The sequence below is a fragment of the Patiria miniata genome, unplaced genomic scaffold (genome assembly GCF_015706575.1).
Source record: "Patiria miniata isolate m_02_andy unplaced genomic scaffold, ASM1570657v1 HiC_scaffold_1, whole genome shotgun sequence".
Classification (NCBI taxonomy): domain Eukaryota; kingdom Metazoa; phylum Echinodermata; class Asteroidea; order Valvatida; family Asterinidae; genus Patiria; species Patiria miniata.
In genome coordinates this window covers 10387900-10415029 of record NW_024037047.1, presented here as the reverse complement: position 1 = coordinate 10415029, position 27130 = coordinate 10387900, and the positions used below count along the sequence as shown (strand labels likewise).

Below are 27130 nucleotides of genomic sequence, written 5' to 3'. Positions count from 1 at the left end.
GAAGCTCTTGACAGCAAAGAACTCGACAAATTATATCATCTGTACGAAACTAAATTTGGAAATGAAATTGTTCAAACTGTTGGTAAATACACTTTAAGTCTACTTTCGAGAGTGTTAGCTGTTGTTACACCCGTACAAGTTTTAGGCTATAACGTCACTATAGATTCTGAAGAAGAACTCACCAACGACTTGAGTTCTGATCCTATTATAAGCGCGAGTATGGCTGGTATGTTGAGCGACGTTGGTTACAAGTACGGAACTTTAATATCACCCCTAGTTGCTACGATTATCACAACAAAACGTTTGAAATTTAATAAACCTAATATAATAAATGGAAGATCAGAAAGCAGCGACAGCAACGCCTGCAGCTCAACCAGCAGAGACAGAGACGCCCCAACCGATAAAAACAACGTCGTCACCGACGGTAACGAGAGTGACCAAGACTAAAAATCCTAAACGAATTCAGCAGGGTAAAGCTTTAGCCGAGCACAATAGACAGATGAAATTAAAATTAGCAAAAATGGACGTAACATCGGACGAAGCTACGAGCTCACCAGACTACAACTCTTGGGCGATGTGGGGGGCTATAGCGCCGGATTTAAGCAAACTAAGTGTAGAAGATGCGGCTAAATTGACGGGCATTATAAGTGGAGCTCTGGCCACGCAAAATTGGTTGGTGACCCAGGGTATACCACCGGGCAGTATAATGAAAACGGCTTAATTTAAATAGGAGTATTAAATAAATGGATGAGGGAGGATTTTACGATCCAGACTATGAAAGAACAGATGATAACAATGATGATGATGTAGCAGAGACCGATCTGGATTGGGACAATACTTTTGATACTCCTGATACACCCATCCCAACTACCGACATAGATGAGGTTTTATATCGAGGAAGAAGCATGGTCACAAGTGATCGCGTCGATGATTTTTACAAGAATTTTAGCAGAGGTGACGGACCATTAGCTCCGCGATACGAAAATTTTGTCGGCAATAAAGATGGGTTATTTTTCCAAGCAACTGATAAAGCCTTAGTAAGGTTAACGGATAAAAGAAACCCCACAAAATTCTTGGGTCTACCGAGTATAGAGAATAATGCAAAGAGGTTAGATCTTCCAGGTAGAGATTTCATTAGAAAAGGATTGGGTTTTAAGGATTATAAACTTAACCCGCTCGAACAAGTACAACCCGAGAGTATCCCCATGACAGAACTACCAAGCATCACCGATGAGGTAACCGAGATTATAGAAGATTTTCAACGCGACACCGACGCTCAAACGGAAGGATGGAATTACAGAGAACTCCAGGGTTTAGACAAAACTCTTCAGACGTTGAGAGGTAACCTAGAACTTAATTTATCGCGTCTCACAGAACTAGACCGAGAGATAGCAGACGCGAGACAAGAACTCGACGAATCTCACAGCGAGGAGGGTCGACGAGAGTTAAACGATAAATTGAGCAACTTGAACGTTGAAAGATCCGCCAGATTAGAAGCCGCAAAAACCAACGAACGAGGGCTCAAAAGTCAGATCGCTAGAATCAAAGAAACGATTAATAAAATATTAGGCGACGACACGACTCTGGCGGAAAAGATTAGAACTCTGTTTAGAGAACAAGGTGTGACCGTAGTGAGTATTTTAGCCGCTTTTAGTTTAGCCATCAGCACCATAGTGAGTAGCATCGTCGCTAGCGTGAGAGGTGTGGGTGCCCCAACCGCGCCATCGCCAACACCAACACCAACACCAAAAGGCGGTATCAAAGAGTGGATTTCAAAACAACTCGCTAATTTTGCATCTGCTCTTAAAAAACTCGAAGTGAGCGCGTTGGGTGCTCTGCCAGGTATCATAGGCAGCGTACTGAGTTGGATATTTAACGCGCTGAGTAAGTCCGTATCGTGGTTGGCCGAACACGTGTGGGCTTTGTTTTTGGGTGTGGGGGCCTTGGTGTTTGCGTACCTGCAAAAACGATGGTAGTAATAGTTATCAAGTTTAAACAAAAAAATAAGCCTTACCAGCACAAAGTTGGTAAGGCTTTTTTTTGGTGTGATTAGAGTGTGACTTATCGCGTTGCCTCGTAAGCCAAAATACCCATACCAACGATGGCTAATATTCCTACCGTCAACGATAATTTTTCGTCTTGGTGAGCTCGTAGTTTCGTGGGCTCTTGGGTTAAAACTGTAGGCGATGGTGTTGGTGCTGGTGCTGGTGTTGGTGTTGGCGCGGTTGGTGCTGGTGTTGGTGTTGGCGCGGTTGGTGCTGGTGCTGGTGTTGGTGTTGGCGCGGTTGGTGCTGGTGTTGGTGATACAACATCGTTCGTCATAGGCTCTGGGGGTGTTGGTGGCGCGACGTCATCGGTGTCATCAAAAGAGTCGTCCGGTTGAGGTTGTGAGTTTAAATCTGGCACCAAACCAGTGTTCATACTCTGGGTAGCGATTTGAAGATTGTTGTTATAGCCGTCGTGCGTTCCAACCCTCAAGTTCATATCCGATGGAATTAAATACAACCCCGGTTTCACGACAAAATTTAAAGGCGTTTTGGCATACTGCAAAGAGTCTTGAAATTGATTGATACTCGTTTCCATGTCGTCTACTGCATTGATGATATCTTCAACGATGACGTTAAATTGTCTCTGAGCGTCTAATCCGGTGCCCGGTGATAATACGCTCGTTTTTGTTTGAGCCTGCGCACCGAGTAAAGCGTACACGTAAGATCTGATCGATTCGTTGATCTTTATGATTCCCGCGGGGGTAAACGAACTTTTGTCGGGTATAAAATCTAACCAAGCCTTTTGTACCGATTCATTTTGTTCGATGTAAATAACCGTCCAAGATACGTAACTGCTTCCACTCTTTTTAGGACTATCTAGACCGTGGTAGCCGCCGTAAATAACGTTGGGTTTGTTTGGTAATGCTCTATCGTATTCGCCAACCGCCAAAAACTTGCCCTTATTAAAGCTGTACGAGGTACCCAAACCGTTAGATTTTGTGTCTCTCGTCTGTTTAAAAGACTTGTTTTGATCTATGCCAAACAACAAACAGTTATCGGTAAATGCTCTGTGATTATAACTGTTGTCTAGAGCGTTAAATGCGTCATCTCCCGGTAAAGGAGCGGCAAAGTCGTACAGGATCTTTCTAACCGTAAAATATAAATGAAAGTTAAAGATGGCCCGAACGTAACGGTTGCTCGAGTTTAAAAGATCAAATCCAATACCGCACCCCGTAGTAGCGCAGTAGATCGCAAAATTTAACTGATTTTGATAAAACGACATGGGGTGTGATTTCCAACGATCTACATCCTCATCCGTCTCAACGTGAGGCAATTTATAGTCCGAGGTTAAGTCGGGAAACAAGGTTAAAAACCCGTTGGTATTATTAACTATGACCTCCAGTTCACTGGGTTTAGTGCTGTTTAAAAACTTTCTTTGTGATGCTGCTTGACACTTTGGCTCGGTTGCCTTGGCTACATTTTGATTTACTTGTTTCGTTACCTGATCGGCTATCGTTTGTATTTGCTTTTTTAACAACATAAAAGCAGTCATTATTTTAGTTTCAGTTTTAATATAAAAAGACTTTAAAATAAATGCATTCGGGTGTAAAGAGTTATACCTCTATTTCACCTGTTAGGGTCACGCCCTCGGCCCCGCCTTTATTGTAGTGGTCATCGTATCTTTTTAGTGCCTTATTAAATTGATTTTGAGTCACTTTAAATAAATCTCTAACTCGTTCTTTGTCTAATCCAACGACGTGATGAAAACTCGCGGCTATTAACGAGCGTTTGACGCAACCATTTCCCCTCAATGTTTTGTAATTAACGAGCTCGTTATATTTATTGATTGTTTCTTGGACATCTTCTGAGTCTTGCTCTGGAGACACAGACAAAATAAGTTTCTCCACAGTTTTTCTAGTGTTTCTTTTTAAAATTGACCAATTGATACGATCTTCTTGCGCATTTTCTGCCGAAAAATCAAAGTAACGTGAGACTATTTCACCGCACGTTTCACAAACTAAATAACCATTCTCGATGATTATATGATGATCGCATTGATCTGTTTGATCAGATAGCACAAGGTTTTCACTCTGAAAAAAAGTCATTGATATATTTAATAAAAACCGATATTATTTTTTATTAATTTTTCAAGTACTCGTCGGTCTGAACATATTACTCTCCATTTTTTATATAAAAACAGCTTCTCTACCTTTTCACAGGTAGAGGAGCTAATTTTTTTGTCTCGAGTTTCAAGGTCACGTGGTGGTGACATCACCTCATTTTAGCGACGACAGATTTATTTTTTAACACCAGAGCGACAGGCCCTGACTTGGCACACATTTTTCTATTTTGCTCCCGAACCTGACGTCAGATTTCTAAAAAATTTGCCGCGGGGGATTCCCCTATATTTTTCCCCAACTATTTTTAGAATCGAGAGCGGCGTGTCCAGGCTTGCCGCAGATTTTTTCCATTTTGCTCCGGTTCCCCCACCTTCCCTACTACTGCTGTGTACATGCCATTCACAATAAGAAATCAGCTGTGTTACATACATGTACGATTTACTAATTATCTTTGCTATCGAAGTCCCACAGTAGAATTCCACTATTTGGAAACACACTGTGCAGGCATGCATGCATGCATGCATATATCTGCGTAAAGATTTACTGCACAAAATGCCATTGCAAACCTTGTGGCAACACAGGATAGTGAGCTATCTTGAGCAGCCAATCAGCTGCTGAGTTGGCAAACTTTTTCATGAATATGCATTTCTACTTGTAGGCTGTGTGTGTGTGTGTTAAGCTTTGAGTGAAGGTCCACTTATAAAAGGACATTGCACTTTGTGACACAGAAAACCATTGTATCTTTAGCTGTGTGTTTTTGCCTCACTGAAAGATCAATAAATTTGTAGCAATTCTGTAAAGGACAGAGTGTGAGGATGGGTAAATATGTTGACTTGCACAAATGACATTACAAATGGGATGGAAAATAACAGATTCTGCACAGTATCAGCTTCTCAAGTGGAGAACTTTTCTCATGTATGTAAAGTACTTTTTAACAGCTTTCTTTCCATGCATGTATGTTCAGATTTGGTTTAGGATTTCCTACTTAAAATGCCATTTTACTTTTTGTGAAAAACACAGGATTGTAAACAGGATCCTGTGTTAATTTATGCATACTGTGTCAGCCAATCAAAACAGAAGGATTAGACCAATGAGAACTCATGTTACATCAAACTTTCAGCCAATGGGGCAGCTTCTTATATTACTGGTTGACTTTGGTGGGAAAAGAAAGTGCAACTTTAGGCTCACTTTGTCACAGCCCATTGTGTGATGCACAATGAGTATAATTTTCTTTCAAATTGCCCACCTCCACCCCATCACCTCCAGTCGTAGGGTACTCGTGTGGGACAAAAATCTTTTTTAGCTTTTCTGCTGTTGCAGTAGGAATAAACGTCTTATGCCTTTCTTGGATGTGTACCAAGAGGTGATTATTCCTCCCGTTGGTTCAGTCGGGGGAAGATTTTCTGGTGGAAATTAGACAGACACAGGTTAAACATTTTCATTGCCCTATCATAACGGCCAATAACTTTATTACATTCACTATTAATTGCCCTATCATACAATGTAAATATACTATGACAGTTTACATTTGTTGTGACAGGCACTGTAATGGCTCCCTGGAGGTTCACTAGGGGCCATTCCTCCCGTAGCTCCTTGCGTTAAGCGGGGGAACATCCTGTGCCTGAATTGTTTATTAATAGTTCAATTTTGGTATTTGTATTCAAGATTTTCTTCCATTATGTAACTAGGTCTGGTGTGCCCTCTTTATTAGGGTCTGGTGTGACTTATATATGGTGGGCCTGGTGTGCCCTATTCATGGCTGGGTCTGGTGCCCTATGTACCAGGGTCTGGTTTAATTTCCCGAATTTCAGGATATTGTGTGACCTAGGTATGGTGTGACCTATATATGATAGGCCTGGTGTGCCATAATTTCAGGATTTTGTGTGACCTATATTTCGTGGGCCTGGTGTGCCCTTTTCATGGCTGGGTCTGGTCAACCCAGGGGATCTGGTGTATCCCACTATATTGTATTTCTTTGCCAGTTTGCCCATGGTATCTGGCAATGTTGTGTTGAATAAATAGCTGTGGCAAATTACATAAAAACAAAAATGATTGTGTGTTGTGTGTTTTATATCAGTCTGAGAATAATTTGTTGATAATAATGTCCAGCCACAATTCCTGACCAGAGCTGTCATTGTGATGTAAAGTATCGACAATGACTTAAATGTAAACACTAATGTTTTCTGATAATTTTATTCTTATTTTTCTGTATGACTTTTCTGAAACCAAGCCCTTACGTCCCCCATTTTCTTCTTATGATAAGGACTCCTCCACTACATTGTGCATGGTCACACATTTTTTTCAGTTCCATTTAGCAATGGACAAGAAGATCGGACAAACAAATACGCCACCCTCTAAATGAGACGTGGAATAAATATCTAAAGAGAAGGGTCAGCCGGAACAAGAGGCCGGATGATATAAGAACGTATAGTAGACTACAACCGACACAGGAGAAAGTTACATATTACACTGAACATTGCTAAGCGATTAAGAAAACTTAGGGAGAATTAGATATGAGCCGAATTTAATAGATCACCACCGCAGCTACTCTCTCAAAAACCAACCACATTTTCTTTTATGAACAATATTATAAGTTTTTAAAAATAGCCGTCTCAAAAACAAATGCTCGACACTTTATCAATTACTGTTGCAGAGGCTATGGATTTCACAATTACATATATGTCAAAAGGGGATGAAGCTGATGTTACCAAAGCTGAGCTTGATCGCCCGAGAATTAATCCTTTAGATGAAGTGGGACCGCGCCAGCAGCAGAAGAACGGGCACCGGATATTAGATGAATTGAGGAAAGCCATTTTTTGTAAGAGCAGTGGTACGGTCCAAGATATGATTTTATCTGTTTTTACAAATAAGTCTCAATAATTACAGGTTTTCTCTTAACTAGAAGGCACAAATACCCGCTGCACCACTTAAGAACACCATTTTCGGATTTCCACGGTAAAATACAACAGGAAATAATAGTAAGATTAATGATAACATTTTGCAAATAAATAGCCTTATCACAGGGAATATAAATTTAAAAATAATAAAGTATTCACCTTGAAAACTTGCATTTGCAAGCTGGTTTAATCTTTATTTAACATAGTAAATCTAAAATAAACAAAATAAAAAATGCACGGTCATGAGAAGCGATCGACGTGTAATTAACGTTAATGCAAAAATCGTCACAAGAGGGCGCACTGATAACTAGCGCCCTCTTTTGAAATTAAGCTCCAATATTTGACAATTTCGGTGGGTTACATTTTTAGATAATTGCCAGCCTAGTTTTCTGTACCCAGATATGGTATTTAAACATGCTTGATGTATTTCATAGGACATTTGACTGTTTAAAGTCCTGGAATATACCGATGTCTGGGTCACATATGGTTTTAAACCACTGTGTTGTGTGGTATTAAAATCTAGCGTGAAAGCCTAAAGCTTAGAGAAATATGCCAATTGTTGGTTTAACAATAACAGGTAAGGGAGTCCCTGAAGTGGACTAATATGTTGGAAGGGAGATTACTGGAAGTTTTACTAAATAACATATAGTTGGTTTTCTTAATGTTAAGTGACAACTTATTAACTGCAAACCAATTACAGATAGAGTTTAACTCATAATTAACTGTGTTAGTGAGAGTAGTCAAATTGCTATTCGAGATAAATAAATTGGAGTCATCAGCAAATAAAATAAATGAAAATACATCAGATGATTTAACAAAGTGTAACCGGGGAGAGTGAAATAAATAAGTTAAAATCCTGTCGACTACGCCAAGTGTAACCTGGGAGAGCGATATTTTAATTTAAATGGCTCACTCTCCTCCCAACCGAGTGGTTCCACTAATTTAAAATAATTTGGGTGAAGCGAAGTTTTCTGTTTGTCTCAACAATATCAAAATATTTTATTTACAACACAAAATGAGACAATATATATATACATATTATCAGGTATTTACAATTGAATGATAGTATATAAGAACTTTGGGTATATAGAACTTTGATATAAAAAGAACTTTGTTTGGTATATAAGAACGACAGTCAAAAGGGAAAGTATATAAGCTGAACTGTCACTCCAAGGATCTGAAATGCATAAAAACAATAAATCACTAATGAATTATGGGAACACTTTCAGATCAAAGTACATTGTTGAAGACAATAAATTCAAATTAATTTGGGGAAACACTGTTTTCCTTATTTTTAAATCAAATAATACTTTTTTTTATAAATACATTAGTCAGTGAACAAAATGTTGCATAAAAATGACTGTTGCATAAAAAGATTCGGGCATAAACAGCTTCAGGCATAAAAGAGTTAAATAACACACCTGGGATTTACTCACCACTTGGGATGATCTGCGTTCATGCCTTCCTCTCCGTGCTCAATGTTAAAATCGAAGATCGGCAGCAAAATAGACGAAAATAGTGCAGAAAACTGCAGTGCCGGCAACGCCGAATATAACATTATTTTGCTGCTACGACGGGGAGCCGCACCCACAATTTGCAGTAAAAGTGGAGAGTGTAATGCTCGTTATAAATGCTGGTCGCAAAGCAGGAGCAACCAGGCAGATAGATGTCAACCCAAAGCAGAGTTGGAACGGAATCAACAATATTTTGGACCTAGCCCTACAAGAAAACTATACGAAACACCCGGAATGCCAGCTTTCTAATTTGAACAAAGCGCGTGGAATGTTAAACTCGCCTGGTCGCTACGCCCATTTCATAGTTGAAAAAGTAGCGGGCAAAATTCTAGGAGGCGCGCGCTGTGCTAAAAAAAGTTTAGTTCGCCGCAAGAGGACGCTAGGCAAAAAGATGATCGATCATAACGTAACGCTCATGGCTGACAAAGTGACATACAAGTAATTTACTTGTATGTCACTGTAAGTTGTAAGTTATGACATGTGATGCATGATGGAGTAGGGAACCTGTCGGGTAAAAGTGTTAACGACAACCCGACCTGGTTACAAAAGTCATTAATATAGATCAGAAAAAGCAATGGGCCCAAAATTGACCCCTGTGGAACACCACATTTTAGGGCCTTACAAGTTGAATTTGAACCGCCTATAGAAACATACTGTTGTCTGTCTGAAAGGAAACTTCTGAACCACTCTAACGCTACTCCTCCATAACACCATAATAAGAAAGCTTATATAGCAAAATGTCATGATCAATGGTATCAAAAGCTTTTGAAAGATCGAGGAATATCCCCAGAGTGTGTTCAGAGTTATCTACAGCAGTTGTTACTTTATCAACAAAATCAAGTATTGCATGTGTAGTTGAATGATTACTTCTAAATCCGTATTGACAGTCGGTTAAAATATTACATTTAGTAAGAAATTGAATAATACGGACATAAACACATTTTTAAAAAGTCTTTGAAAACAGGTCAAAATAGAAATGGGTCTATAATTGATATATATAATGGGTCTACTAATGGCAGTTATAGTGCTTTTAATAATAGAAGAATTTATAAGGTCGTGACCAGAGCTTGTTTTGTTCTGTAAGTTGTTGACGATATCAATCACTTCCTGTTCAACTACTGGTTGTAAAAACAAAGACCTTGGGTTCGGATCATTAAGAAAATCAACAAATGAATCATGTGAACTTGGAATAGTTTTAGCGAAATTAGGGCCTAAATTAACAAAATAATCATTAAAGCAATTTGCAATATGAGTAAAATCATTGATTAACTTGCCTTCGTACATGATACTACTAATATGTTGAGAGGATAACTTATTATTAAGGACTGAATTTATGACCTTCCACGTGTTATGAATATTGTTCTTTTCCTTCTCAAACTGACAAACATAATATTGCTTTTTAGAATTTCGTAAGAGACTAGTAAAAATATTGTTATATTTAATATATTTAAGTTTTCGCATGTTTGTCGGATTAACAATGTAATGACATATAATTTATTTTTCTTATTAATTGATTTAGCCTTTTAACCTTTAGTTTTCAAAATCTAAGCTTTGGAAAAATAAACCCCTACTATGGTGGTACATGTTTTCACACATCAGCAGCGCCCTCTTTTGACCAATAGTGAACTGCCATTTCTCACATCCTGCGCCCACACGCGGAGTCTTCACAAAACTTCAGCAGCGGGTGGCTTTTCCCTTCTATTCCTTGGGAAAATAATAGCCACTTATCACTCTTCAACATTCAAACACGATGTAACCATGGGTCGTTTGACATTCGGGAATTAAAAATGGCCCGAATAGCGTTTAATATAACCGGTAGGCTTTTTGTTATTCTGTTTTTTTTTTGTTTGGTACATTTTGAACATAAAAACCGGAAGCCAAGGATGATGTTCGGTATAGCGGTTTTCGGTATAGCGGTGTTCCACTGTATATCTGAAGACAGCATTACCTAGTTGTCACACATTCACTTTTACGTGAACGTTTTACGTGTTTCATGAACAGTTTTCAGCCAATGAAATTTCACAATTGATTACGATCATAACACTTCTTGTACCTTACGTACAACACCTTGATCGTTCTCAATTTCAATATCCACATTTGTTACTTGTAAAGTTAAACTGCGAAGATGGCAAAAAGCTTTAATGGGTAAATCTTGATAAGTGTCAGCACTTGGTACTTTTACTTTGAATTTGACTTTTACCGAGACTGTGGTTAAATTGATTGAGCTGGGAAGATACTGTTCACAAATTTGTGATCCCATCCTTGTTTGTCATTAAGTATGACAAATTGAATGCTGCTCTCTACTACCAGTGATGATATAACACCCAAGTAAATCCTTGTCATTTGATTGGATGATTTGTAGGTCACGCGGCATTCATTAATTGAACCATTGCACGGCCTACATCATAACCTAAAAAATCACGTGGAGCATAAGGGAGGTGTTCCTATGCAGTGTGACCTTCATGCTATGTCCCAAATGTACTACATTATTGGTTTACCGACTCACACTGTTTGCATGTGACTTTCCATCTCGGGAAAATTGGCCTGGTCAATTTTAATACTGGGAAGAGTTTAGCCGGTAAAGTAACCACTGAACTTAACTTGCTTATTTTGCTCATATGACCTTGAGTTTTACACTGCACGAAAGTGTAAAGTTCAAGAAACAAAGTTTATGCACAACACTCTCGATTTCAATCATTCCTTGAAAGTTAAAATCTAGGTTGAAAAAGTGACTTGTCGACTCGTGGTCCATTGGGATAGCTTAGTCAATAAACAATGTGGTACTCAAACGGTTAACCTGATTCATTTATGATAAAGAAAAATAACAAAAACTTACTTTTCTCCAAAAGCATTTGATGCACCAACAAGTACCTGTCAAGTGAGACATTTAAAACTTGAGGTTAATCTATTTACATGTAAAATGTACAGGACAGTTGAAATGTACTTTATGGATGTGTGCATATCTTGAATTTGTTTTAGAAGATCCCTAATGCGGTTGTCACATGCTAAACGTATTAATAGCATCATTCATTGGTGGAAAGTTCTGACATGTAGCAATGGTATGGAGACAGCATGCAGGAAGTTAGTCATTCTTGATTTAACCTCTGATGGAAAAAAAAAGGCAACATTTTCAGAAGAATCTACAGCCGTTCTGCTGTCTTCAATGATGTTTTTTTCCCCCAATCATTTTTTATACCATTGTCAGTGCCTGTATTGGTGGAATCCAAAGTTAGGTTTTAAAACCCTTTTCTCCATCAAGATTGTTCAGTAACACAGTTACTTTTTAGATTACCTTTTTAGCATGATGACCGGCCTCTCACATTCTAGCCTATTTTACATGGCATGGCATAGGGAATTATCATAATAATAATAATAAACAAGTCAGGTGTGTTTACAAACACAAATGCCCCGCAACTGTGACTGTTCCCATGACATAACGCCACTCTAACATCAACTTATGTACCTTGGTCACATGGAACGTTCATTGACAGCATTAGTGTCTTCTGTAGGTTTTATATGAATTAATCCCTAATCCCTATGATCTCAGAATAAATACAAGATTTTTATTGTTTTAGCCACTGTGACCTTGACCCTTGACCTTTCGACCCCCAATGCGAAAGGCCTATTTGGATTACCAAGAACGATCCACAAACCAAATATGAAGTTCACATGTAAAGTATTTCTCAAGTTATCGCGCTGACAAAATTTCTTTTGTTTTAACCACTGTGACCTTGACCCTTGACCTTTTGGCCCCAAATGCAATAGGCTGACAAAATTTCTTTTGTTTTAGTCACTGTGACCTTGACCCTTGACCTTTCGGCCCCAAATGCAAAAGGGTTCTTAGGATTATTAAGAACAATACACAAACCAAATTTGAAGTTCATATGTTAAGTATTTCTCAAGTTATCGCGCCGACAAGATTTGTCCGGACACACACACACACCCACGCACCCACCCACCCACACACACACCCATACACCCACCCACCCACCCACGGAAGGACAAGGCGGAAACAGTATGCCCCTTCGGCTTCGCCGTGGGGCATAAAAACATAATAATACTTTGGGAGGCTGATTATCCTTACTCCGAGCAGAGAAGCTGAATTGCAAATGCAAAGGATGCGGCTACCACATGGTCGAGCCGCAGGCATGTAAAGGCACCTTTGGCAGCCAGCCATACGACCCATATATGATCACAGAGTACAGTCGGAGATCAAAACTGTTTGATTTTTTTTCAGAGGGAGGAAACAAGAGAAAAAACCCTTGTGCCACAGGAGAGAACCAACGCACAACTCTACTTACGAATGGTCCTAGCCGGGAACAAACCAGGGCCACAGTGGTGAGAGGCGAATGCTTTACGCACTAGCCACCCATGCCCACAATCGCAAATAAAAACACTGCTTCAATTAGCAGGCAAGCATAGCGTATATGTAATGCTTTGTGATATACATGTAATGTGCGTAGAGGGGGGAGGGGGTTTGGAACCACTGCGTACGCCATACTACAGGGGATGGGGGGGGGGGTCTAAAACGTTGGCATTTCGTGCGTACATACTTTATGGACGGCCCCAAAGTCTTCTGAACTGAGGTGTCACAAGAAACAATGATCTTCAAGGGGAAACTCCTCAGTGAATGGACAGCTGATGCTGCCAGGGGCCAAATGAGGCTGAATCATTACTGATATTATAGACACTGTCATCATCAGGATTCAGGATAGGGACTGAAGTCTGAGAGTTTATTGGTTAATCAAGTGCCTTAGACAACAACTGCGCGTCAAGTATTTTTGGATGCATTTAAGCACTTTTTATTTTTAAATTTCAATCAGCAACTAATCAAAAAGTTGTCTTGAATCACAGAATGGTTATGTCACAATATATGCAACCTGGTACCAGCAATTTCCGGTCAGGTAGTGGGTATCTGGGAAAATACCTTGTACTGTACTGCTAGAGGGAGTTTTAGGAATGTAAGGCCAAAACCAACAAAATTGTGTTGCCCTCATCTGACCGACCCAAAAATATGGATTTATTATTTTTTTCATTAGAATTTTTTTTTTTTTTTTAACCTTGACAGTTACTGTTTCTTTGCCATTCCATAATTTTGCATTTCGTTACAAAACATACATACTTGAATGGTAGCACAGTTCAAATTTACCATTTGGGGCATGTGGTGAGATGTACTGCATACATTGTATACATACATACACTGTACTCAGTATAGTTGGCATGTGCAGTACATGTAGCCTTAACGTGTCGTGTACATTGGTAGAGAGGAACTGGTAACCGAATAGAATAGAAGGGTAGGCCTATATGTGAACTATGAATACCCTCCCCCCCCAAAAAAAACAACAATCCCCAACTGACCGACCCTCCTGATATTTTTCAAATGAGGGCAACGCAACAACTGGGTTTTTTTGGTGTAATGTCCAGCAACAGGCTCCCTTCTTCTTTGTGCATTGCTTATCAAGCAAAGAGTTTGAGCAAAGAGAAACTGCATGCTGGTGTGAGAAGTACATTGTACCGTACCTATGTGCGGTACGGTTCAATGTGTTCTGTGAAGTGATAGATACGTTACTTTTATAACTGTCATAATATAAAACTCACTTTATAATGAGCTTCTATGAAATTCACAATGACTTTGACCAATTAACACATTTCTTGACATGTTTACAGCAGCAATCATAAATTACAATGCATCATCCCAAATGTTGATGTATCATTGTTTTGGGATAAAATCAACCCATTTCCCCTAACAGGTTGCCAAACAGTGACTTTATAATCACATTCAGTTCCCCTTAACACTGAATTACTTACAATGGACAGTATAGCAAGAGCAAATGACTTGGAAAACGCTAATCCAGATATTCCTGTGGTGCAAAAAAAAAAAAAAAAAAAAAAAAAAAATAAAGAGGATACTCAATATCAGTTTGAATTGTCTTGTTGCAGAATGTTCAGAGACAGGAATACAATATTGGTCTTGCATGCAATTCAGTCTTGAATGACTATTATTTGTTCTCGCACACATTTTTGGTCTAATATTTTGATCTGATCTTATCCATACAAGCATCATTGCATTCTTGGTACACATGTGCATGTATGGTGTATGCAAGAATACATGTTCCTCATTATACATGTACATACATTCAGTATGTCATAACAAGAGAACAATGATGGACATGACATTATTGTTACAAAATGGCGATTGTTAGTAAAAACTGATGTGAAGTTTCAACCCGATCAGATTAATCATTCTTGAGATTTAGTGATTAGGGCAATTCTCCGGAAATTGAAACCAACTTAATTTTGGGGGAAAAGAGATTTTTTTTAATGTGATGTACACATATAATACAAATGATTACTGTTCACCAAAGTGTTGCTAGCACATGTAAGTAAAGATGCAAATTTCTTAAGATGTTTCATACGTTGGCCTTTCTGTGCATAAATTTGCATAATTTAAATTACAAAATGTCACACACACGACTGATCCAAACTAAAGCGGTTCCATTGAAGACAAATTAGAATTCTGCGCAGCGTCCTGCATTCTTCGCTGTGTGCTCATGGCGTCCAATAAGTTCGTACGACGTTCTTGGAGTCCTTATCGCGCGCTCGATGCGACCTTAAAACGTACGTGTGACGTCAGCAGCCAGAAGTGCGGCATGTATATTAACTTGGGCCAAAATGGGCATTTGTCATTGAGTCTTCACATTTTGAACAGCAAAGACGCAGGAGACTTGGAGGTGACGCACTGTCCTGATGCACGCACATCCGTGGAGTTCTCACGACGTCGTTTCTGTCTGCCTGCGCATTGCCAGTACGTCACGGCCATTCGCGAGGAGTTAGCGCAGAGTCCTGACCGCATTCTGGTCAAAACGCCGAGGTGTGGCGTTTGTTTTGTGCATTTCCAAAATGAACGTGGCAGTTTGGCGTTCAGCGAAGTCCTTGGAGTCCCTCTGAAGTCCCAAACCAGTATCAATGAGTCCTCACGCCGTCATCTGCGTTGCCATTGCATTTTACTCAAGTTTCTTGGTCGCGGTACGAACTCCATGCCTGAACTTGACAGTGTGATAGGGCCTTTAGAACTTTGGAGAAAAGCTTGAATTTCTGGTATGGGCCAGATAACATTTTTACGTCTGATGTCACACACATGACCAAACATCAATGACCCCTCCTAATATTTTGACACAATTTGTGAAAGTCAAAAATATACAATGAGGTACGGAGTAAAATGTATTAACCTGATGAATCATTGAAAGTAATAGTCAGATGTAGTTAATAAGGGGTAAAGCTTCAAAAATCAGACAAGCCCAATTTTATGTCACACAGTTACCAAAGAAAAGGCCCACTAAATGATTTTATTTTACATTTCCAGTAACACCGGAAGTGAAGATCATGTTGTTTTCTTTTAAATTGCAGTATACATGCACCTTTTCACAATTTCAGTGCAATGTCATAAAAGTTTATTGTGATCATGACTTATTGTCTCGTTGACATATAATGTACACAATAATTGCCAAATTAATATATTCACGATGTCATAAAAAGAGAAAAAAAATAATATCATCAAGACGTCCCTTTTTTTGGGGGGGGGGGATTATATTGCATTGTTCTTTGACATGTACATGTACAAAGTTTAATTCCAACTAGAATAAAGCCAATGCTATGCAAGGGAAGTGAAATATAAGCACTCTGAAAAGGCACTGGAATAATAATGATTAGGTTTTGAATTGTCAGCTGCTGCATCGATATTCTGAACAGAGTCTTTCAACTGTTTACTAAATGATAGAATAGCATTTTGTTGAAAAGAATGTCCGTGCCAAAAAAGTGACGTTGAACCATTCTTGAAGATGTGCTGTTGAAACATTATCTGAGTACTGTTTGCAGTATCTGAGTATTATTCTCAGACAACTCAAAAAACAACACATTGAAGCAATGACTTGACTTTTTGGCATAGTTTTTGAGCTACTATTTTATTTGTCCTTGGTCAATGTTTAACTTGATTAAATATCAGTGAATACCTTGATAAACTATAACGGAACAATTAAAATTAAGTTTTGATTTACTTAAAGTTATTTGCTTAAACATTTTGGCACGCTTGCCATTAAACTGGGCACGCTTGCCCCTCCTTGCCATGCTTGGCATCACTGGGCCCAAAACCTTGGCACGCTTGCCAACCATTCACTAGCCCCACCAGAATAAACGGGTGCTAGCCAAAGTGTTTTTAATTTTGTCACGTGACTCGAATATATATGCAATAATTACTTAATAAATTGGAAAGGTAGCCGATTTGTCCCACCACTCGTAGAGACGGTTGGCATGCCCATCAGTACAAATGGGTGCTTGGCATACTTTTTTACAAAGAGTAAACACAACCTGGTAAATATTTAACGTCCAAATTCAAAGTCTTACTTAAGAACTTTTTACCCAACTTATTTATTTAGTTTGAATTGAGGCACTGCCAGTTGCTCCCAGCCAATTCCTGCCATTTATAAATTCATAAAACATGGAGGGTGAAGGGGAGAAGGGGGTTTATTTTTGATGTGGCGGTCTAAAAAAACTAAGCCGAACTGGTTTTTCTTGCCCCATATGCACGTAGCACGTCTGTGCACGCGCGTGAACTTATTACATTTGCATCACCCTAGAAAAAGTACCAATTTTTAAGCCTTTGAACATCGTTTTTTGGCTTCATGTCATCAAAGGGCGGCCAGCTGCAATTAGACCAATCGATATGTTTACTTTTGTTTACTTTCCTACACCATAGCAACCATCAGCTGATAAAATAGAGTTTGGGACTCAACCGTGTGTTTGTGGAGAATAATGTATCTTATCTTTCAGTGATAAAATGAATTGTTTGCATCATCTGTGCATTGTTGTGGCTGCTAGGAATGTCTGTACTGAATCTGGGTAATAAAATTTCCCAATTTTGTCTGCATTTCATTGCACAGTCAGCACTAATTAAATGTAGTTTATCAGTGTCAGGCAGCACATTTTAGTTGATCAGTGGCTGTGCATATCTCTGTATGCTTCAGAATGTAAAGTGCGAGCATCCAATTAATTAATGAGTGGATGATGTGAACTCTCAGTGTGAGAAGTTTCAACTCTCTACGGCACACAAAATGCACGCGAAATGCATAGCCGGACAGATAGACAGACAGAGTTGAAGGCCAGGGTCATTATCAGACCCCAGACTCAAAACCGGTCTTAAATTTATTTAATTTATTCCCATTCAAAAATACCTTTTCAGTCAAACAGTCAAAAAAAGTCAAAAATTATTAATTTCCAACAACTTTGTTCAAACACCCCACTAGCTATGTTATGGTATATATGCCTCTCGCAAGTAGTCGTAAACTACTTATATGGAGATTAGGGTGCACATTGCGTGTACTGCACGAGTGGCACAGAATGCAGCTGTTCCAGTGCAGTGTGAATTTACATGTAGGACTATGAAATACACTCATTGGTAGTGTTGCACATGCCTAACTGAGGATTAGGTCAACCAATAAATTGGAATGTCAAAACAACTAAAGTTGCTGCGGACGTTCACACGTTATCATCTGGATACATAAACACACACTTTTAGAAGCTCTTTGCAGGACCTATTGACGTGCCAGAACAAACCCAGCCACACCACACTGCTGCTGCTTTTTAATACAGCACAAAAAAATATGTATTTTATACATATTCGAAGTGAACATTCAAAATTAGAGTGTTTTATCAAAATCGCTTCTCAACAACACTTGGACGGGAAAACTGTCAAAATGACTGATTTGGTATGGATGATGATTGAGAGAACATGAATCATTGCCAAACCAAATGCTAAAAAGCATTTTCGCCAATGTTGGACGTCGATGTTAACTGCAAGTTTTGGGCCTCCAAGTCCTTGAGTACTTGTCTAAACTGTTTCCAGCCAAATAATAACTGGAACGGTGTGAGGAACGGTGTGAGGACCGGGAACAAGCTCGTAATTCAACGACAACAATGTGAAATGTGTCACCCAGATGTTATTGAAACAATCTAAAACTGAAGATTTCAGCAAGTAATGTCACAAAATTGAAATTGTTTTTCTGTGTCCATATTTTTTTCTGATTTCATGTATTTATTTCAGGCTGAAAAGTCAGATTTTGAATGTTCATTCCCGAATTCACGAATGGTGACAACTTGCAGCATACATTTTGTTGTCATTGTTTTTTTAATGTACATGTACATGACTTGAATATCCTTCATTTTAAGTTGATTCTGTTAGCCTAAAATATTGCGTTGTTTTAGTTAGAATTCATAAATACCTGAAACAGTTTACCCATTCCTATTGGTCGAGACCCCGGTAAAACACCACTGCGTTCTGCGTCATATCGCGCAGTACGCACCACACACACCAATCTCCATATAATCAGATTTTAGCACTATGCGGGCAAGGCTCATACCATAGACATGGAAAGAGGGGTGTTTCACAAAACATGATGAAAAATTGTTGAACAAAATTGTTGGAATTTTGTAAATTTTTGACTTTTTGACCTAAAATCAGACACCAGTGCATTACACTATGTATGTCATTTGCCTGTATGTGTCTCATGTAATCATGTGTCATTCAATTAAACCAGATAAATGTGGAAACAATTTGAATTCAGATTTGAATAATTAAATCATGTACTTGTACAAGTCCTGACACTACACTTACCTGAAAGCATAATGACACTGTTTGCAAAGAATCGAGCACCATAAGGCATGTTGAACAATAGAAAGGCATTTATATCTGCAAAAAGAAGGAACAACAAACAAATATTCAAGCAAACGGTACAAATAAATGTATTGCTCCAAACTTCTTCACATTTGTGAATTCCCCCCAAAATAGACAGATCAGAAAAGTTTGGCAACCATCAAAATTCCCCCCCCAGGGGGGGGGGGGGGGGGCGATTCTACTACCGAATAATTACCTGTAGAGTATTTCTACATATGCATTATTCCCTAGAGGGTGCTAGCCATTCACTAAGATTTATTACCCACAGTACCTTGCGGCCCGCCCGCCATACTTCCTCTTTTCTCGAGCGTAAGGTGCATAAGTGAACGCGTACATGAGAGTGGGGAGGGGGTGGGCACTCTAGGGTAAGTATTCGCTAGTAGAACTGGCCCACAGCTTGGTGGGGGGGGGGGGGGGGGATTCTACTACGCTCTACTTACCCGTAGAGTATTACTACATATGCAGAGTAGCACTGTATTAGGACACAAGAGTGTATGATGTGGAAAGTGGGCCGCATGGAAGCCTGAGCCCAAAGCCAACAAGATTAAACCCACTAAAGTAAACCAGAGGAATCAGCTATTACTATAATCAGGTAAGCCGTCACTGGTCGGTACAGCGGGCGCCAGTGGAGGAGGAACCAGATCCGGTTGCGCCGCTGGGGCAGTAGGGAGGACTACACACGGTTCTGCCATCAACTTGCAGCACATTCCTGACATAACAGCAGATGAAGGTGTTGGAGGATTTCCAACGTGCCCCTTGCATGATATCTGCAAGGGGTACTCCTTTGAAAAATGGCCCAAGAGGTCGCCATGCTGCGAATTTTGTAAGCATGTACTCTGTCCAGGATAGGCCAGTCTGATGATGGGAGTTGTATGGCCGTCACAACCCGGCGAGCGATTATATCATGGGTTGAGGGGCGATGCAGTAAAACCGTGGTTATAAACAGATCCTGGTGGTTACCGCGGATCAGTGCAGTCTGATGGAGGTACATATTACCACTTGAGGGTCCAGACAGGACACCAGAGGTTGTCCTCTGTGATGGAGAAGGACCATCCCAAAACCTCAATGTACAGTTGCAATTGCAGAGCGATAGCTCTGGACAATGAGAACCACAAGAACCCGATTAGTAGAAGAGAAAAAAATAATTGCCAACTTTGGTTGTAGCCAAGGGATCTACCGTACGCCGTACGGACCATTTATAGAAATGACATAATTGGCTGTCGCAAACAATTTGAGTTGACTGACGCCAACCATGGGCTGCAATGGAGGCAGCCTCTTGAGAAGGCAAAGGAATGGTAGACAAGGCGGACAAGTCATGAAAACCACGGCTGTCGGAGCCAAAATGAGGTAATCAAGGGGCCTTGCAGGGATCCTGCTCGATCTTCCCAAGTACTCAGGTTAGTAGGGAGATTCGAGGAAAAAGCGTAGGCAAATAAGTTGGTCCACGCAAAGGGGAGGGCGTTAGCATGCCACGCCCTTGGCTCCGGGGATCTTGAACAGTACACCAGGAGCTGGTGGTTGAGTAATATTGTGAACAGATCGATATGCGGACGGTTAAATTGTGATAAGATCGTCTGCATGACCAAGGTTCGGAGGGTTCATTCCATGGGGCGAATCCAGTCCCGGGAGAGTGCATCGTCTGTGGTGTTTTCCGTGCCCACCAGATGGATCTCTCTGAGACAGATGGCATGCTGGCGACACCGATGCCGTAAATGCCACATTGTGTTGGACAACAGTCACCGCAGGTGACAACAGATTGACCCTGCACCATGCTGTAAACGCGGTGAAGGGTGATAAGACTGCTGTCATTTTGATAAAATTGATGTGGAGGGTGGCCTTTGCTGAAGTGCAGAGCCCAACCATTTGGTGAGATTCCATCCGCATGCCCCAACCCAGCTGAGACGTATCTGTCGTGATCATCATGGTCGGATGAATGGGCTGGAAAGACCCTGACTGATCTAGTCCAGTTGGATCCGCCACCGGGGATGCGGCCGGGTATTCTGTGAATACGGTATCACGTGGGAAACAGGATGGAACCATGTCAAAATAAGAAAAAATAATAATACCGGTGCTTATATAGCACATTTGCAAATTAATGATCAATGCGCTTTACAAACAAAATTAGAGTTGATGAATTTTATGGCTCGATGAATGGACTGCAAGGGTTGGATCGAATGTACATTGGGTTCTTTTAGTGAAATGTTCTGACTAGGCTGCAAGAATCGCCTTGGGTGGTGTTTACCCCCTCTTCTGCCTCTTCTTGTGGGTTGCTTTGATTGCAAACCAAGGGCCTTTATTTTGTGCCATACCTCAGTGGGCAGTCTCACTTCCATTGGAACTCTCAGCTGGAGCAATTGTAATCTTGTTAGGCTCATTGTTGAATGGCTCACCAGGGCTTTGTTGCAAACAATGGAACCAGATGATAAAGACTGGTGGAATGTGTTAATCATTTGCAGCCATCCGAAAAGTAACTGGCGTAATTATTGTTGAAAAACATACTTGGTTGAAAGATAGTAAGGGGACTAAACTCCCTGTGAAATTATTCTTTCTGGCAAGCTGTCATTTTGAAGTAATCAACGAAAGAAGGCCTTTCCAATGGTGCGTCTTAAGACGCGCCGTAGGAAAATTTAAATTAGTAGTTCGTTTTGTTATTCGGCGAAACGTGCGCAAGCATTGGCATGACGCACACGCGGGCGTGGTTGCTATAATTCGTCGGATCAGTGTGCGACATCGCGTATAGCTACAATCAGCTCAGTGAGAACGTGTCTCGGACGCTGAATTCAGGCCCAATTCAAAACATGATTCAGCAACTTATGATTTGAAATTGAGATCCTAGAATGCTGTTTTTCTCGGAATATACAGCTGAAGCTGAGCTGAAACTTCATCAGGTTAGTTGTTTAGTATCCCTCATTAGATTTTGAACACTTTTGTTGCTTCAAACGAACAAAATGCACAAATTACAAATGATGGACTATATCTTTATGTACTGAGAACAATGCAAACAATAGGACTGTTGCCCAGAGAAAGCCACGGATGGCTTGTGATGTAAAACTGCACAGTCAACTTGCCATCATTCCCAGCAAACTGGATCGAAAATCCAAAATTACTGCATTACTTGACAACCAGGATCAGCCGAAATGTTCCAGCGGTGTCTATGGATGATATCCAGTACTTTGAAGGAAAATCACAAATCCACAAGCACTATTTCCACCAGAAATCCAGAAAGTGTAGGAGCAAAAGAAATGGTGTGTGCTGCCCATTCAAGCGCACTACAAGCGCCCCAGAAGGGGACCAGAAAATAGAGTTGAAGCAGGCGCATGTACAGGCAGCTTAGCGGACCAAGTGCAAGAGGTTCGCCAGTAGGCCAAGGGGGAGGCACATTGATAAACATTGGCGGAGAGCCCCTGCGTCGGGTAAGCCCATAGAACTGTATTAAATTACTAACTCCACGTACAAAGTAACGCCTGATGGGCGCATCCATGTTTGTGCACACACCTATGGAAAACTCGAAATTTTGTACGGCTTTTGTACGGCTATTTGCATATCTGCATTTGTATTCCATACCAGTGCGTCATCGAAGCTGATACGCCCGAAACCAAAACATACGATCAGCAAAATGAGCGGGTTTTTTTTTTTGCTCTACGCAAACAGCGCAACGTGTGGGCGTCCCTCCGCTGTAGATGCTTTTCGCTGTGACGTTTTTTAACCGTCATGACGTGCTTTAGTTGTTTGCGTATCTTCTACTTGCGCGTTGCATGTAGAGTACACTTTTAAAAATTCAATCCATCTATTTTGAAAGTGTTCTTCAAACACGCACATAAATTCAAACTGTCTGTGCCCGGAGCGGCTTCAAAGCGTCTTCGCGCAAGAATGAGGAGTTAGCGCTCTAGTAATTTAATATAGCTCTATGGGTAAGCCGTGTCCCATTGTACATGTAGATCGAGGACGACACCGAAAAAAGTGGGCCGTTGGGACGGGATTTGGACTTATCGATGGAAAATCCAGGACCTTTGGAGATTGAGCAGGTCTGACGGACTGCGTAAGCCGTTAATGCCCGCTATTTGTCGATGATAAATCTGTCGTTGAGGTTTATTATTATCTATAAACCTTGACGATGGAGGGCACTGGCCAGTGTCTTCACAATTCTGGTGAAGACCCCGAGTCTGGCAGATGAGTGTGGCAGGTGAGAGTGTTTGACAAGGGGGCACTCGTGAACTCCAGGCAGTAGCCGAGTGAGACGGTGTCGAGTACCCACCAGACTGAAGTGATTTGGTCCCAGTACCCGTTCGAAATGGGTCAAACGGGTTCTCACAGGTCCCGTGAGGGGGGTTGGGGACGTTGTTGTCTGTGGGCATATTCACTTCTGCCAGCCGAACTGTGGCTGAAAGGCGGTGGTAGAGGCTGCTGAAGGACAGATGGTGGCCCGTGAATTTGCAGGGTGACGAGCAGTGGAATGAAAACCACTGCTTGACGGCTTTGGAAGAGGGGAAGACAGTTTTGGACGAACCTTCATCAAAGTGATCTTAGCAGAAGCAGTCTGACAAAAAGCCGGCAAAGAGGTCTCGCCCTTGGAAGGAAGGGACTCGAGACATTTGCGAGTTCCATCAGAGGGTAGAAATACGGCATCAAGAATGGCTGCCCGTCGTGCCTCTGATGCCGTGACAGCAAACTCGAGTAAGTTTACTGAGAACTGCCGAGAACAAACCTGATCAACAGGAACCCCAGGGATAGGATAGAGGGTAACTAGTGAGTCAAGAGCAGTTAGTCGTTTTAACGATCTCGGCTGTGTAGTAGGAGTGGGGCTCACAGAACCCCAATACGTGCACCATGTCTCCTACTAGGTGATAAAGCGTGGTCATGGAGGCTGGCATAGTTGTGTCCTCTTGTTCGGCCAAACGAGGTGACAGAGGAGAGGAAACGTCCTGGGCAAGGGATTCAGACGGCGAGTCTGTAGGAGTGCCGAGAAAACTATGGGCAAACACCAACACGACTGGTGCGTTGGGAGGACGGAAGAAATTTGTGTGGGGTATGTTAGGGTTTGTTTCTGGCCGGGGCTGAGAAGGAGACGACGAGCCTGGATCAGCCACAGCAGTCTGCTTGGAGAAGGCTGCCAAGGTTTCTGACTTGTATATTGGTCAATACACTGCTGTGAGATCACAAAACTGCCAGTAAAAATAACGTGTTCATTTTGTAGGCAAAAGCACCCAAAATTCGGTGCAGCTTTGCTAACAGCGAAATATCACGCTGTCTGGTCAGTAAGTTGTGGTGTGGCAGTTAACAACTTTCTGTCAATGCGAAGTCTCGCACGTTGATCAATATACACCAATGTGAAAATAAAACTGCTGGTTAAAAAACGGTGTTCGTTTTGAAGGTGAAAGCACCAAACACGTTCGGTGCAGCTTGAGGGATTTGATAAGTAGCAAAATATCATGCTGATGGGTCGGTAACTTAGTAGTGTAGGTAAGGGGTGAGCGGCTTGCAACTAGTGCGATGCTCGTCCCATGCAAAGTCTCACTCGTTTGACACAGCAACACAGCTGTGAGACAAGAAAAGCTGCTGGTTAAATAATAGCGAAATCCCGGTTATGACGAACGAGCGTATATAGTGAGTAGCCGGCAGCCTGTGAAAGGCCTCACTTGCTCCGTACGACGTGAGCTACTTGCAGCCTGTGCGAAACCTCACGTAAATAGTGGTCGTGTAAATAAGCTTAGCAATGCAACGTACAGCCTGTGCGAAGCCTCACTAGTTTGGTATGGCGTGAAATACTTGCAACCTGTGTGAAGCCTCATGGACACGGTCTCGTAAGGACCATGTAACAGGAGTGAGGAACCGGCAATCTGTGCTGTGCGAGAACTCACTCCCGAAAGGTAAACGTAACAACCAAGAAATATCACCAAAAAACGACCAAAAAGTTACAAAAACTCACTGAACTTGTAAGAACAACAACAGATAACTACTGGTACTTGAATAAAAATCATGAACTTAGCTATTTTGAATGGTTGAGGAAAGACTTACAGTAATTTTCGGAATATAAGCCGCGGCTTATACGTTGAATTTGTCCATGAAAATGTTTACTGCGGCTTATACACAGGGCGGCTTATACGCCGAGACTTGAAGAATAAAAATGATATTCAAATGTATTTTTAATGTACTGGTATAAGAAAAGATCTGTTGCTGAAATGAATCATCAATTAAAAAAGTCATTAACAAGCCGGCAAAAGCACGTCCCACGAAAATGTACCGAACGGTAAAAAGTACGGCGAGTGAAAGCTGTCTCTTCAACCATGCTTCGACATCGGCCGTACGTGATACAAGTGCTGCATGCATGCTGCATGCATTCCCCATGGACCACACCATTTGTGGTAATAAAGTTGTGTACTTTCTTGGGAACAATAATTACCAATATTTCCGCCGTTTAAAAAAAGAAAAAAAAAAAAAATTCTTTTTATGGAGTTCGAAACATTTCTTTATTCGATAATCAGTTGTTCAATGTCACAATTTAATTTGTTTTCCTGAAGTGTATTCAAGAAACAATGTAAAACTCAAAACAGGGGCTAAATCACGCTTAACAAAATTAATGGATTCGTCCATAAAAATTTCAGCATCGTGGTTACTGTTTTCGAAGAAAGTTACGATCGAAACTTGAATTTTTGATGAAACTACTCGTTAGTAATCACAACAATTTGATACGTTTTGTTGTAAAAACGGGACAAAACAAATCAGCGTCTGTTGCCACAAAGCAGGATTTGTAGCGCTCCAGTCAGACGACACACGGTGGGTTGCATACTCTCTCAAGTGCTGCGGGAAAATGTTATCATTCGTCGGCGCAGGCTGTCGGGCCATGCACTAACGTTTAGGGCCGGGGACCGGATGGGTCAGCCAGCAGCAATTCCCTTTTTTATTTCTCATCATCAATTTCCATATTTGTTTGTAAGAGTATCGACTGTAAATGATTTGATATAACTTTGTGGCCCTTTTTTATAGGTTTCATAGTGTAACTGGAACTGGTTCAGAGCATTTTGACAAGAATTTGGAGGCCTTACAAAATTGAAATCGCTGCGGTCGGTGCGGCTTATACACTGGTGCGGCTTATACGCCGACTTCAAATCTTAATTTGCAGATTTTTGCGTGCTACGGCTTATACTCCGTGCGGCTTATATTCCGAAAATTACGGTAGAATTAGCAAACAAAGAGCTCCGTAAATATATGTCTGTCACGTAGCACTGCTAAGAGAAAAGAGGAAGTATGGTTCTGTAGATGCATTAAAATGGACGATTGATAAATGGACAAGCAACAAAATATTAAGGCAAAGGGTTATCAATAGTTCTTGATAATCACTTACTTTTGACCACTATTGTTGCTCCATTTCCAGCTCCATATACAGTTGCCACAAAACTGCTTTCATTATAGCTGCAACCCCAAAAAAGAAGATAAAAGTTCAAATGAACATCAATTTTACATTTATAGGTGACTTAGTCATAAGGCAAAAAAACCTGTTGTGTTTCCGGTAACATCGCAAAACAAAAAAAAGGGTCGGTTGGGTTGGTCGGCATTTTTTTTTTTTTAATGTGTTAATGGTATGTAGCTGTGCATCAATGCAAGTATGTATTTTCATGTTAATATAAAGATAGATAATGTCCTAAGAACAACTTTTTATACCTGTATCAGGGCTCAAATTAGCGGGAGCAAGTGATTACAATGCGCCAGTAATCTCCAAAATGTTCATGTTAAGCTCTGATGTCAAGAGACTGCTCGTTTCACAATGCAGACATTTCTGACGTATTTCATTTGCATCACACAGGCTATCGAAAGTGACAGACAAAAACTTGCCTTAATTAATATAGAAATTTAGTTAAAGCTATAGTCCATCATTTGCAGCCATCCG

The 27130-nt window shown here is 40.7% G+C and overlaps 1 protein-coding gene across 1 annotated transcript in view; it reads right to left on the bottom strand.

The window, feature by feature from the left end:
* The window catches only part of LOC119722942 (battenin-like), a 97711-nt gene extending 71060 nt beyond the window's left edge, over positions 1-26651 (bottom strand). The window contains exons 1-4 of the mRNA XM_038193361.1: positions 26588-26651; positions 19186-19260; positions 14328-14380; positions 11356-11390 (exon numbers count right to left, since the gene is read on the bottom strand). Coding sequence (XP_038049289.1) covers positions 11356-11390; positions 14328-14380; positions 19186-19234 — 137 coding nt within the window. The 5' untranslated portion in view covers positions 19235-19260; positions 26588-26651. The remainder of the gene's footprint in view (positions 1-11355; positions 11391-14327; positions 14381-19185; positions 19261-26587) is intronic.
* Positions 26652-27130: the final 479 nt, after the last annotated feature.